Here is a 14,629-nt window from a genome sequence, read left to right as displayed (position 1 = left end):
AACTCCCATGACACACTGCCTTCTCTTTTGACCTGGCCGTACTACACATAGCTCTTTAATCGCTTTAAACCTTAGCTTCTTCATTAAATGGAAATAACAATATCTCACTCATGAGTTTGTTATGAGAATTAAATGACAGGATCCAGGTGAAATGGTAGCATAGGGACTGGTGCATGGTAAACTGTTTCTATGAGATGTTAGCTACTATTAATATAATTAATATCACCACCTCAGTCGAAGCACCTTAAGCTAGGTGAAGTTTGGTTAATAAGAATGATTAGACTATGCATCACTAAATGTTAACTGGCTGAAGCTAAAAATTAAAATACAAATCCTTTTTTTAAGATGCTGTAGAATCCTAAATCTGAGCAGTGCCTCTCTTTTGTAACTTCTATTTTACCTCAGATAATCCATATAGTGGTATTTATAAGGATTAAACTGATGAAACTTTACTGAAAGGTTTAAAAACTCAGTCTGAAAAAGGAAAGTTTATTTAAAAAACAACACACCACATCATCTCAAACAGAAATTTCCTCTGTGTTCGGAAGACATCTGTCCTCTGACAGAGCATGTAGTACTTACTACAAAAATTGGTGATGCCTGCTGTCCTGTATTCCTGGAGCCGCTTGATTTCCCTTCGGAGTTCAAATTCCACTGCTCATCCCAAAAAGAACGAAGGAGAAAAATGGGGGGGGAGGGGGGAATGAATATTAATGGGCACTTTTGCTGTTGACCATTTTAAGTAATTCTGCCTTATATAAAGACTGGGCCATTCCATTTGGGGAATCCTATTTGTTGGTAATATCTCATTAGAAATTTTACCCAAGAGCTGAGAAAAACCCCTCCAGCTGTCTTCCAGCTGCTGTCTCAACTGGAGACAGAAGCAGCTGCAACAGTCCCTTAGAAAACTTACAGTGAACTGGCTGAATTCATTTAGTTAGAGAATAACAAACTTTTAAACAACCAAGTTTCCGTGCTCTACTTATTCTGTGTTAAAAGTTCTACCACATAACCAAATTCTTTTATGAAACCTGTCTCTGGTATTATTTGATGTGGCCCTTTTGCAAGGGAAGGACAAAAGCTCTGTGCTCAAGTCCCAGATAATTTATTTCTTCACAGACACAAAGGAGCATTGTGTTTCCCATAAACCAAAGATTTCTACTTCCTCTGAGCACACAGACCAGGCCGCGTTGCTTGGGTCATTTGGGTGCTTGGTAACAGAGGATGAAGGGAATGCCTGGACAATCCGTGGGCGTAGTTCCTTGAAGTGATACATAACCCAGGGATGGCACAAACTGGGACAGGAAGTAAAGCATCAGTCACCTCCTATAAACCACACGAAGAATAAAGCCAGACAGGGTGTTGGTGAGGACAATCAATCTGGTCCAGACAAATGCCTATCATGCCATGTAAGAAATAACTGCATGATGAGAACGGGGTGAGAGCCTTGCTAAAGTACCTCCCCAGAACTGAACTTATGTCAAACACAAAAATCTCATGATGAAGGGTACAGACTAAACCACCCCACCTCTTTCAAGTCTAGGCTTCCCTCCCTTAACAGCTTTAATTTTTTTTATAGCAAAAAGTCAAAGGATAACTAAATAGAGCTCTCTCGGAGAAACAGGCGAGAGAATGATGGAAGTACTAGCTACATGAGTTATCTAACACAGTCCCCACTTAAAAAACTAGTTTTAAGCCCTGGCTGGTGTGGCTCAGTTGGTTGGAGCATCATCCTGTGCACTGAAGCATCTCTGGTTTGATTCCCAGTCAGGGTACATACCCAGGTTTCGTGTTCCATCTGTATGTGTGGCACATGCAGGAGGCAATCAATTGATGTTTCTCTCTCACATCAATGTTTCTCTCTCTCTCTCCCATCCCCAACACACCCCTCACCCCCTTCCTCTCTTATAATAAATTTTAAAAAATACCCTTGGGTGAGAATAAAAACAAAAACTAGTTTTAAAACTAAAATATTTATAGACAAATAATATAATGTCTGGGATTCACTTCAAAATAATCCAGTTGAGGGTGGGAAGTAAGTGGTAGAGATGACACTGGATTGGCCATGTGTTGACAGCTGTTAAAGCTAGGTGATGGATATATGGGGGTTGATTATACTATTATCTCTGTTTTTGCATGTAGTTTTGAAAACTGTCATAACAAAAAGTAGGGGGAAAATACTAAACTACTTTTTATATGGAGAAAAAAACACCACTAGGTTTTTTACTTCTTATCCAACTCTGAAAGGCCCAAATTAATTTCATGGTAATAAAGGCAGACAAAGACAAAAATATCCATGTATTTATTTACGGAAATTCACATAAAACACATCATTATCTCCCCTATTTTTATAATCACACACACACACACACACCCTCAAGGCTCAAAATCACCTACGTGCATGGCTTTCAATGAACTTGTCATGCTCCACTGGCCCCACAATCCTTGCAAATCGCCTCATTGTTTCATAAAGGTCTTGGACCTCCTTGGGGTACCGCCGTTCCATTACTACAGAGAAAGTAAAAAACAACCACATCACAAAGAATATAAGGATCCCTAAGTTTTCTGCATTTCCTTCACAAGAAGTGAAATGGAAGGATATTATTTATAACCTCAGATGACTCATTTACCCATGACAGGAAGCAAACAGGAAAGCTAAGAATGCAAAACACTAATCAAAACAGCATCACGATTATCACACAGGGATGTTGCTATCACAGGAGAGCATCTGCACCACTGAGCACCCTGATGACCTTCGCACCTCACTCTCTCTTATCTGTCCAAGGGCAGGAATTGTTGACAGCAATGGGGAAAGACAATTAAAGGCAGATCATACATTCTTGGGAACAATGTTGGGCAAATTTGCTCGTAACTTCTGCAGGAAAACCAGGGATGTGCAGACACAATAATCCATCTGGAAGAGATTAGCTTGGAAAAGGTGTATGACCTTTTATATGCCTCACCAAAAATCTCCCTCCTACATACACTTACTCAGGTGAGGCATATGGTATTTCTTCACTAAATTAAGTACCACAACTTAAGTCCTATTTTGATAACTATCATGCAAGTAAATGGTCACATATACAGGATACCTAGGGTCAGCAACTTTGAGGATCACTACTGACCAAAGGACTAATAATAAGAGACATAGGCAAAGAAGATGGGAAGTAACACCCATAAACAATACAGTAAGTAGTAGGGTGGCGCAGCCAGAAACCCTCCAAGTGCTACTTGGTCATTTCAATCAGATAATAATAACTAGGCTAATTCTGCCCACCTCTGACAGTTATTTAAATTAAGTCCTCTTGTCAGAAGACTATTTCTCCTTGCAGGAGACATCCTTACCCACAAATTCTAAGAGCTAATTACTTGGGCAGCCACCAATCGATAGTTTTCACTATTAACACCATCTTCTTTCCCCGTCTCTCACTACAGGGATAATATAGAAGAATTTGTAGTATAATTTTAAAATTTGATGGGAAAAAAACCCTCTGCCTACCATAAGCTGAAGGTCACGTGTACATTCAGTATAATGACCACTGAAAACCTCTGAAACCACATTGCACATGTCACAGTTAAAAGCGTAAGAAGGCTAAACTGACCTCTGTCCACCAGCTGAGATTAGATATACACAAGAGTCACGGTCTACTATAAATAAAGGTTAATAACCCACTGACCCTATTATGAAAAGCCTGTGGTTACCAGAATGGACCAATTATTGTCTTCAGGAAAGGCAATGGAAATCTGCTCCTGAGTTATTTGTGCAAACCTACAGCTCTCATTGAGGATGAGGTTAAACAGGCAATCTCGTACACTGCCAGAAGGAATACAAATTGATATAACAGTTTTTGTAGAGCAGCCTGGCAGCAAGCGTCAAAAGTTTTTCTTCATCATATTCTTTGACCTATTAATTTCACTTCTGGGACTCTACCAAAAAAAGATACATAAGTCTAAACATAGAGAAAGTTTTATTCATATACAAGTTCATCACAGCATTATTTTAATGATTAAACAAATGAAAATATGCTAACTAATAATAAAAGGCAGGTTAAGCATAGTATTATAAATGTATATATACAACACATTACGTAATTGTTAAAACGACATCTTCCAAACACCACAATCACTTGAAAAGTGTGTAATGGAAAGTGAAAAAATAAAGGACATAAAATGTAACATATTTATGTTCATGACTATATTAAAAGACAACAACTATGTCTGGCTGACCTTAGCACAGAGTATCAAAACCTGTAAGAGACTATCAACTAAGATAATTATTAGGTACTTAAAAATATACAGATTATTGTGACATACAACTATTATAAACTTTTCATTTAAATATTGTAATTACTCTGAGATCATCATTCTAATTTGCTGAACAAACTCTTCAGTGTAGAAGAAAAGGGACAGGAACTCTTTCTGCCCAGCCTAGGAATCTCCAATATTTAAAAGAGTAAGGTCAAAGTTGGCATTAAAAAAAACAACAACAAACAAACAAACAACAACACACTTAGGTTTATTATCACCATCACACAATGCAAAAAGCCATGGTTATTTGTTTGTCTACTATGATACAAAATAGAAAAATTACTTTCTGTTGATTTAAAAAACAAAACATTTTTACAACCTGGTGTTCAAGGTTATGTTTAACATATAGTTCCAGAAAATGATTCATGCATACTCATGTTGCTATACTCATGTTGCTATACAGTAATTACTATACTGATTGTTAAAAGATTATCGTGCAAATGTTGACTATATATTAATGGCTCTTAACTCTTATTATTCAGCAGAATCGTTTTGAAGACTTTTATCTTTAATTACTGGAGGTCCAATGCACGAAATTCGTGCAAGGGGCTCGGCCCTCTCAGCCACAGCTTCGGCTGGAAAGTCGTTCAGCTGTCGGGTGTAATTAGCATATTACATTTTTATTATTATAGATTGCCTTGAAGACTTTTTAAAAATACAGATGCTCTATCTCCGTCTCCAGAGATTTTAACTTAGTCTGTGGTAATACTGTGGTATCAGAATTCTTTAAAGCTTCCTAAATGATGATATTATACAACTTGAATTATGAACTACTACCATAAATGATTTAAAACTACTCAGTTAAGGTTGGAAGAAATTTTAAAATAAAGAAAACAGTTAATACTTACACTGAAACTTCCTAAGGTTGATTAACCCATGATCTCTTATAATTCTAGAATGAAAACCACAATGTTTATTATAGTCAGTTTTACATTTGATAATGTTTTCCACATGCAGCTTTTACCAGACATCCTAACTATTCTGAGGCGAAATATCGGGGTCTAAAGAAGTCAGTCCCCACATAGTTCTGCGAATCAGTTAGTCACTAACACAACTGTAGGCTCTCAAGCATCATACATTTTCCCCTCTCCTTGGGCTGAGCAGACTCTCAATAACTATTTGCTGGATGAATGAATGAACCAATTAGCATTTACAAATACTGAAAAATACATGTCTCTAACTTAAGATGAAACAGAAGGGAAGGTGTATTCATGTCATAAAAAATTAACTTATTCAGCTTAGGGAATTTAAGGGAAATTTAGGGGAACCCTGTTAACCTTGAAAGGACAGCATGAGCGCACATTCAATATTTACAACTGTACACTGACATAATGCTTTGAAACTATTTGAAATAAATATTATGCATGTTTAATGGAAGGGCATCATAAAACATAATATCTAATAGCAGCCTCAACAATTGAGTTCTATAATACTGTCTAGCTCAAACTGGGTGTTTAAAGCAAAACAGAATTTAAGTAAACCATACAGAATGATGTGCCTGGAACCTTTGATTTATACCAGAGGTATTCATGATTAGCTAGGAAGCTTCTCACGAGAGCAGCAGGTTAGCTTCTTAGCACTTCTCAGAAGCTAACTCAGACACCGAGAGAGTGAGCTTTACTTTGTATCACATCTTGGTCCCTGAACTGTGTCTCCCAATTTAATTAGTATAGCAGTTCCCAAGTTCCAGCCCTTTTTATTGTTGTGATGCCACTAAGTCTCTAGGTAGTAATAGCACGTGTCGTGTCAGTAACATGCCGCCTCCTCCTCTCTCCCTCTCTCTCTCCCTCTCTCTCTCTCTCTCTCTCTCTCTCTCTCTCTCTCTCTCTCTCTCCCTCCCTCCCTCCCTCCCTCCCTCCCTCCCTCCCACCTCTACCTCTACCTCTACCTCTACCTCTACCTCTACCTCTACCTCTATCTCTACCTCTACCATATATACCCTTCTCTGAACTGTAAAAAGACTCTGTAAAACAACAAGGGTCTGTGATCTATAATTTCTCAATCTGAATGTATGTTTTTTGTTCTATTGCAAAGAGAAGAAATAACCAAGAGTGCCTGAAACTTATTCAGAATTTCCTTTGAAATTCTTTTAGATAAAAGATTCTCATAAAAAAATCCATTAGAATGAGAACATTACAAAAAAGCATAACAACTTAATAAAATCTTGAATTTATTTTGTTCCTTTTTTCCTTAAAACAATGCACCCACATTCTTCATTGGTTATCAATACTTCAAGAAAGGTTAAGGAGGAAGTAAAACACACACACACACACACACACACACACACACACACAAAACAACAAAAACCCCCAACAGGTATTATCCTCATTTGATAGTTGAAAAAATTGAGACCCAAGGTCTTCCTCAAGGTAACAAGATAAGCTACAACAGGAACGTACTTATATACTATATGTGTATGTGGTCAATAGTCGAAAGCTGAAAGAAGGGTCTTAGTTTTCTATACTTACTTTTTCCGCCTTTGTCTCTCCTTTAACCTAGAATGGTAGATATCTACTACAGCCATCTTCAGAGCTTTAAATAAACAAACAAACAAATACATATAAATAAAGCCAAGTCAAAAATAAAAATCTTTAAACCTCATATTGCTAACTATTCCATAGTCACTCAGTGGTCTAGGAGACCAATCATTAACTACAGGAAGAAAAAAAAAATAAGAGAAATGAATTAAGTTAGCACTATGCTACATTAAACCATTCCTCTAATCTACAATATATGAATTCTGAAGAAATGCTAAGACTTAATAACTTCAGTAGATACTGGAACTATTCTAATAACCTATTACCTCCTTAAGCATTGTATAAATTGAGAGTTTTGTGGTTTTGTTTTAATTCCTGAAGGTATTTATGAAGAAAGAGGCCTAGTGCACAAAATATGATCTGATGTGTCCAATGAAAAAACTAAAACACATTATTCTAATGTTAGGTAACATAATTTCTAATAACAAACCAGCCTTCAGCCTTCACAATAAGGAATTTGGTTATGTATGACAATTACTTCTTCCAGGCTAGAAAGCTTCTATCCAAAATACAGCCTCTGTAATACTAAAAAATAAAAACAGCAATCCCATCTCGTCCAAAGAATATGAGATACAAGTTCCAGTTTAGCTCAGGGGGGCAATGAGTCAGCACAGATTTGTATGTTCTGCAAGAGTAACTCTTAAACCTTGTTTTGCAATGGATGTTAGATGTGCTCTAGCTGAACCTCTTCTCCCTATTCCACATCCAGCTACCTTTCCTAGTACTAGTCCCTGGGGGCACCTCCATGGAATTGTTTGAAACCCACGCTTCTGCTGGAAGTAGTTTTAGGGTAGGGGGAAAATGGAGCCAATTAATGAAGAGAGCAGAACTCAATGGCTTGTTAGAATCATCATTTCTTTCACTACATGAAAACAAACAAAATTAAGCAATGCACAATCCTGGTGCACTATCAACATGGTAGCCCTAGCGAGATAATAGAAATAAATTCTGGATACTCCATCCTGACTCATTACTGCCTATTTGCCCTAAGGATAGTCTCAGATTAGAAAGAATACCAAAATCTAACATGCTGGGCTGTGAACAGATGCATTATATTCGTCTGTAACTTCAATCACTGGGAAATGACCAGAAATACTTTATCTAGGCCATTCTCCTTTGGATCTGAGATAAAAATAACAAGTTCTAGCTGGATGATCTGAAGAAGTGAGAGAATGCAATATTTTTTAAAGTTTAAGTATAAAAAAAAAGTGCTAACTACCACGAAAATTGTTTTTTTCTAACAAGTTCAAAAATTTAAACATGATTGTTTCATTTTTTTTCTCATAACTGCCAACAAACTAAACATAATTCAATGATAACAAGTCCATGATTTAAGGCAATGGTTTTCAAACCTTTTTTAGATAGAACTATTTCTTCAATGAACTCTTCCCTGATTTATAGGGTGGTTCTATATAAGCCCAGGTACCATAGCATGGCCCTTGCCCGCCACCATTTCTAGCAGTTGCTGTGGAACGATAGGCTCTAGAATGCCGTGCTGGTGGAGATGCACTTCACGTGCCTGTGTGGGGAAAAGGAGGATGAGAAAAGGGAGGGGAGGGTGTGTCTATGACATGCAGTGTAACCTTATACAAGTTTTAGAGTGGATTCTATTTCTTACGACAAATAGACTTAGGAAGTCAAATGTTCAACCAGAAAGAGGAGCAAATATAACAGCTAAGGAAATAGTTAAAATACACTATCATATTCCAGGCTCTTTATGTGCCTCATCTCATTTATCCACCCAATGATAAGATGAGTTCAACAGGAAAGAAATTACTTCACGATGTAGTGGAAATCACTGCTAATTTTGACAAAATATATTTTTAAAAAAATTTTCTAAGATACTAACTTACCATGCTATTTCCTGAGATTTGTGTGGGGATGACTTAATTAAAACAGAACAACTGAAGAGACTGTTACCCCCCCCTCAAAAAGAAAATTCTGTAAATAAATACTGCTAATAATTAGCTCTATAGCTTCATCATTCCAATAGTTTAAACAACTAGCTTTGGATAACAGAGAGAAGGAAAGAAAACATAGAGAAGATTCGTCTTTGAAGCTCTCTCTTTCCTGATAAAGCACACTCAGGTTGCAGCAACTGATTATAAGTTCTTCGCTGCATGAATAACCTCGAGAGGGCTACAGCACAGCAGGCAGAATAAAATGACAAGGCAAACACTGCAAGAATTCGAAATCATCAGTTCACATTCTACTTATAGTGACTAGAGGTCCCAGTAAAGTGGGAACAAAGAACTTCGGCCTGGGGACTGAAGGGTCCTGGGTTCAATTCCAGTCAAGGGCTCCATCCCCAAAGCGTGCAAGAGTCAGCCAATCAATGATTCTCTCTTACCACTGATATTTATATCTCTCCTTCTCCCTTCCTCTCTGAAATCAATAAAAATATAAAAACAAAAACAAGCCAAAACCACCCATAACCTATGCACTGATGCAAGGCCTCTGAAATCTCAGCCTTGTGGGAAGAACAGTCTCCCTGTGACTATACTGGGTACTGATGATAAAGTCTCCAAATGCCTGGCCTTAAAATATTTCAAGTAGTGGGCAGAAGTCAGAGGCAGCTCCTTCCCACTGCAGTGTATTTCTAACATCGTTCAAAATAGCTAGCAACATGTTTCTGTTTTCCTGACAGAAGGCACTACTGTTTATTTGGCAAGAAAATCAAGGCAGAAGCCTTAACTGCAGGAAAACCGATCAAGATCCCTATTACAACCACACAAGTCCAAACTGATGACTCGGGTATTCCCAAGAAGCAAAGCTTTTTAAAAGTCATTCCAACCCCTCTTCTCCTCCCCTTCCCCACCACACACTCCAAGCTTTTGGGCCGAGAGGTACACAATTAGCTATGTGAAGGAAATAAGACTATCCAACCTAAAGGTTAACGTCAGCAATTAGGAGGCCTGAGGCAAGTTAACTCCTTTGTACATTACCCTGAATGTAAAATGGGAACATATTTATTCTTATTTATTAGGAATGTGGTTAAGCCATAGGAGACAACAAATGTGAATATCACCCCCACCTTTCAATATAAACCCAGCAACAGAAATTTAAGGTTGTAAAGATAATTAGTACAGTATTAAGATCATAGACTTTGGAGATGGCTCTGTCACTTGCAGGTTACATTACTTCAGGCAAGTTACTTGATATTTCCATTTCTCAATTTCCTCAGCTATAAAATAGATATAATAGTAATGCCCAACTCAGAGAGTTTTGTGAGGATTGAATGAGTTCACACATGTGAAGGACTTAAATGTTAATATGTATTAACTGTTATTAATAGCATTTATGTCTAAAATGTCCTAAGCATAAGATAGTCAAATCACTATGAAGAGGGAGGGTACTTGCAAAAGGTGAGTGTGGGTAGAGACCAGGTTAAATCTCTGATCTGCTAACTGTAAAAGGATCTAAAGACGGACAGTACTGGCCAAAGAAGGGCTGGCGGTGAGTGGAGAAGTGAGGGAAAATCCATGCCTGGCCAAAAAAAATTTGCTCAAATTATCTTTCCAAATAAAAGGAGAATAAACTCTCTTAATGTGCGACCCTGAGATGTGTTGAACACACAGACACAACACAGAGAAAGGAGCTTATAATGATAATGCTTCTTGCTTGCTTGAGTTATGCGACAGCAATGGTTAGAAAATGTAGCAACCAGGGCACATCCCCAGTGGGGGGTGTGCAAGAGGCAGCTAGCTGGTCGATGTTTCTCTCTCATCGACGGACGTTTCTAGCTCTCTATCTCTCTCCCTTCCTCTCTGTACAAAATCAATAAAATATTAAAAAAAAAAAAGAAGAAAAAAAAAAGAAAAAGAAAAGAAAATGTAGTAGCAACCAGAGTTTCAGACCCTGGGAAACTCTGGGAAAGAGGAGTCCACAAATTTAAAGAGAGATTTTCCCAAATGAAAGCAGGGAAAAAGAATTACACTGTGTGTCTGCACTGAAATTCCCACAATACACCATGACCACAAGAGTGCCAAGTTATGAGTCTTCTGCAAGTCTCTTTCTGAGTCCATAATTTCTGCATAGTTCAATAAAATATAAGGCGGTGTTATTTAGGGCTCCCAGAACTTCCTTATTTTTTTCCTCAGACACTGCTTCACCTGTATGTTCTTTGGGCCCATTCTACAAGCCTTCTGGTATGATTGGAATGCAATTTATTATCCCTCCATTATGTCTCAGGCCTCTATAATGGACCATTCAACTCCATTTTATGAGACAAATTCCATGAATCATAGCAAACGTCTTTGGGTAAGGAAACGGGCTTGGTAGCATCTGTTGATCTTCTAGATGCCCTGGGATGGAATATAAAAAACACACCCAGCCAAACAGTTTGCTTCCTTCTAGTAGTTACAAGTGAGGAAACATAAAAGGAATGTTGTTAATGCTCAGTAATATTAAGAGTATAATGGTATAATGGAATGGTAATAATGTCATCTGAATTAGGTACCATCTTTCATTGGAGACATTCACACTCTATGACTAATCAGTGTTACCCCCTTTCTTTCTGGCAGAGGAGACAAAAAAACAGTAAGCAAGAGTCTAAGGACTTGCCCAAGATCACACAGTGACTCAGAAGCAAGCCCAAGGCTGAATCAGTGTTCTGATTTGCACAAAATATGTGTTCCTGTCTGTTCTGGGTGTGCTACTTCTCCTTCCTTCCTGAGTCTCCTTGGACTCCTAGTCCTTATTCAATGAGTGCTCAGGGAGAAACTGCTCTCAGCTCAGGGGCAACATGTCCCATTGGACAGAGGGTCATGCGGCCAGAGGAGCTAAGAACTCAAGAGCCATAAACAAAGCATCCCTTTATGGCACCAACAAGTCTTCCCTCTAGTACTACGAAACCTCTTTAAAATATTATCACCTTTTTGGAGATTAGGGAGTGGAGGCAGGTGGAAGAAGGTATAGGGTGGGGATAAATGGTGATGGGGGGAAAAATAAAGAAAAAAAATGTTATCACCTTTTAAAAAGCACCCATTTCAACATCCACTACTAGACAGGAAGGAAAGGGGATACAGGCATTATTACTTATGTTTGCACACTTACCAGTATGCAAACAATCAATAACTAATGCTTTGGTTCTAGTGCAAATGAACTAGAAGAAAGTGACTAACAAGTTTTTCTGAAGCCCGAACCAGTTTGGCTCAGTGGATAGAGCGTCGGCCTGCGGACTGAAAGGTCCCGGGTTCAATTCCAGTTGAGGGCATGTATTATACCTCGGTTGCGGGTACATCCCCAGTAAGGGGTGTGCAAGAGGCAGCTGATCGATGATTCTCTCTCATTGATGTTTCTAACTCTCTATCCCTCTCTCTTCCTCTCTGTGAAAAGTCAATAAAATATATTAAAAAAGTTTTCCTGAAATATTAATGTTTAATGTATGTAATATTATTATATTTAAGATAGTTTTTCTTGAATTGGTGTTTATTGCATATAACATTACATGTAAAATCATTTTCTTGAGATGTTGTTTATTGCATGTATTATTATATTTAAGTTTTCCTTAAAACATTAATGTTTATTGTATGTAACATTATATTTAAAATCCTTTTTCATGAAATAAAAAAACAGTTCCCATTTGGAAAAAAAAAGTGACTTAAGTTTGTATAAAATTGTAGGAAGAGCACAAATAATTAAAGTATGTTTTAGGTTTGATATGCTAACTGAAATAAAAATTGTTAATCGATCGTTTCTTTCTGATTTTTTTCCTTTTTCTCCCACTTAACAGAAAGTAGCACAAGTGCACAAGGACAAATTACAGATCTTGCTTGTAAGAAGAATGAAGAGTGAAATTAAATCCCAACCATTACTACACTTTTCTTAATAATGTTGAGGCTTAAGAATGAAGACCTTGGATTAGGGCCCAGAGAAGTGACTCAGCAAGTCTCTTACATGGTTTAGCCATTATTGACATTAGAGATTCTAACTTTCAAAAGTTCAGGACTTTTGAACAGTATATAAAAGATTATATTAAGTTGCCTTTTTTTGCATTCTGGAAAAGAAAGAAACAAGCTAGAAAACAATACCATTTTAATTAAAGCTGGTGTATATGAGGAGAAATACTGAATCCACATACTACCTTCAAGGGAACAACAACACAGGTGAGAAAAGACAATGACACGAGTTACCCAGAGTTGAAAAAGAGATTGACATGATGACTGAACAAATACAATGATGAATCTAGTGAGTGCCAAAGTAGTTTGCTTTCAAGCTTTCCTCTTTTAGTTCAACCTGCGTCACTCTGACTTTCCTTCAACTTGTGTGGGAGAAGTGAGATGAAATTTTGAAAAGAAAATGGCTCAAGAAATATGTAGAGATAACATTTTTATGAGGACTCTTTCTTTGTTTTAGATCTGGTGTTACAAACACCAGAAGGTAGCTCTTCTGTGGAATCAAATTCCCCTTCTAATGACAGAGTAGCAGTTAATATCACATGAAAACTTGATTTATGTATAATTCAACAAGGATTCTACTTGCCTTCCCTGCCTGGGATATAGATTTAAGAGAAACAATGAAGATGCTGCTTGGGGAATATAGAATCCAAGGGAGCACTGTTCATATTGTATCATATTCAATTTCAATTCTGAACTGAAATGAAAGAGAAGACTAGGGATTATCTCAAATATGTAGTTCACTGAAAACAGAAGGAGGTGGGGGAAAGATTCAACAAAAGTCTAACCATCCACTTTTTTAAAATATGTTTTTATTGATTTTTAAAGAGAAAGGAGAAGAAAAAATGTTAATCTGCTGCCAACTGTGCATTTCTTACTGGGGATCAAGCCCACAAACCCGGTATGTGTCAGGACTGGGAACTGAACCGGCAACCTTTCGGTGCATGGGATGATACTCAACCAACTGAGTCATACCAGCCAGGGCTAACATCCACTTTTAAGAGCTCTGTTGGTATTAACCATTTATATAAGAATACAAAGATTGGCATAAATCCCTAAAGGGCTAATCTTAGAAAAGAATTCAGAAATGTTAAAAATTCAACAGTTCTGAGGAATGAGAAATTTCTAATCTCGGTCTAAAAAATCCTCAAAGAACTTCCATTCTTTTCCTCTGCAGTGGGAAATTTGGGTTAACAAATCATAGTGAACGTCTAGTATCAGCTGCTACTCAAGTCCCAAGGCCTTCACATTGCACCCCTCCCTTCTGAGGAGGCAATGAGGGCCAGTTAACTAATTAGCCCTACCTCAGTCAAAAGGACGATAATACATTCCAAGGAATGGGATATTCCCAACTACCATTATATAATCAACATTCTCACCATCAGCACAAATGATCTTTTTCATTGTGGTCAAAACCCAACAAAAAAGTAAGTCCAGCAACTTAATCACTAGATTTTGAGTCCCGTTTAGGACAGGGGATATGTTTTATTCATCTTTAGATTCCTAGACCCCAACACAGTACCATCACATAGTTTGCAATCAATAAAAACATTTGTTGTTACCATGTAAAATGTCCGAGTCATCTTCAACAAAATCGATGTCTCTCAAGTCCCACTCTGCGTAATTGTCAAACTCCTGTGTGGGGGGAAAAAGTCCCACCCCAAACATATCAGTTTTGAGTAATATCTTTACAATAGCCATGCATTAAAAGCAAGTAGAAAATACACAGGCAAACATTACTTTAAAAGTAGTGAATGGGTTACAAAGCCAGAATACTGCCACAATAAGAAGAAATCACGGGGGAAAACTAAAAGGCTTTCAGGCAGTACTGACAGCAAAAATGAGAACAGTTATGAGCTCACAAATAAAGCCAAGCTATTGTTGTAA

At 37.6% G+C, this 14,629-nt stretch overlaps 1 protein-coding gene across 4 annotated transcripts in view; it reads right to left on the bottom strand.

The window, feature by feature from the left end:
* Nucleotides 1-14,629, bottom strand: part of TADA2A (transcriptional adaptor 2A) — a 36,933-nt gene that overhangs the window by 6,538 nt on the left and 15,766 nt on the right. For 3 of the 4 annotated variants that reach the window (XM_036451697.1, XM_045586419.1, XM_036451699.2), the window contains 5 exons: nucleotides 14,305-14,377; nucleotides 6,777-6,840; nucleotides 5,157-5,200; nucleotides 2,398-2,508; nucleotides 583-654 (listed from right to left, as the gene is read on the bottom strand). In XM_036451697.1, the coding sequence (XP_036307590.1) occupies nucleotides 583-654; nucleotides 2,398-2,508; nucleotides 5,157-5,200; nucleotides 6,777-6,840; nucleotides 14,305-14,377 (364 nt within the window). The remainder of the gene's footprint in view (nucleotides 1-582; nucleotides 655-2,397; nucleotides 2,509-5,156; nucleotides 5,201-6,776; nucleotides 6,841-14,304; nucleotides 14,378-14,629) is intronic. The other variant, XM_045586420.1, reaches the window with a different exon arrangement.

Source organism: Pipistrellus kuhlii, unplaced genomic scaffold (genome assembly GCF_014108245.1).
Source record: "Pipistrellus kuhlii isolate mPipKuh1 unplaced genomic scaffold, mPipKuh1.p scaffold_m20_p_22, whole genome shotgun sequence".
Classification (NCBI taxonomy): Eukaryota; Metazoa; Chordata; class Mammalia; order Chiroptera; family Vespertilionidae; genus Pipistrellus; species Pipistrellus kuhlii.
Note: the sequence above shows the minus strand (reverse complement) of the source record. Positions and strands in the feature narration are given on the sequence as shown.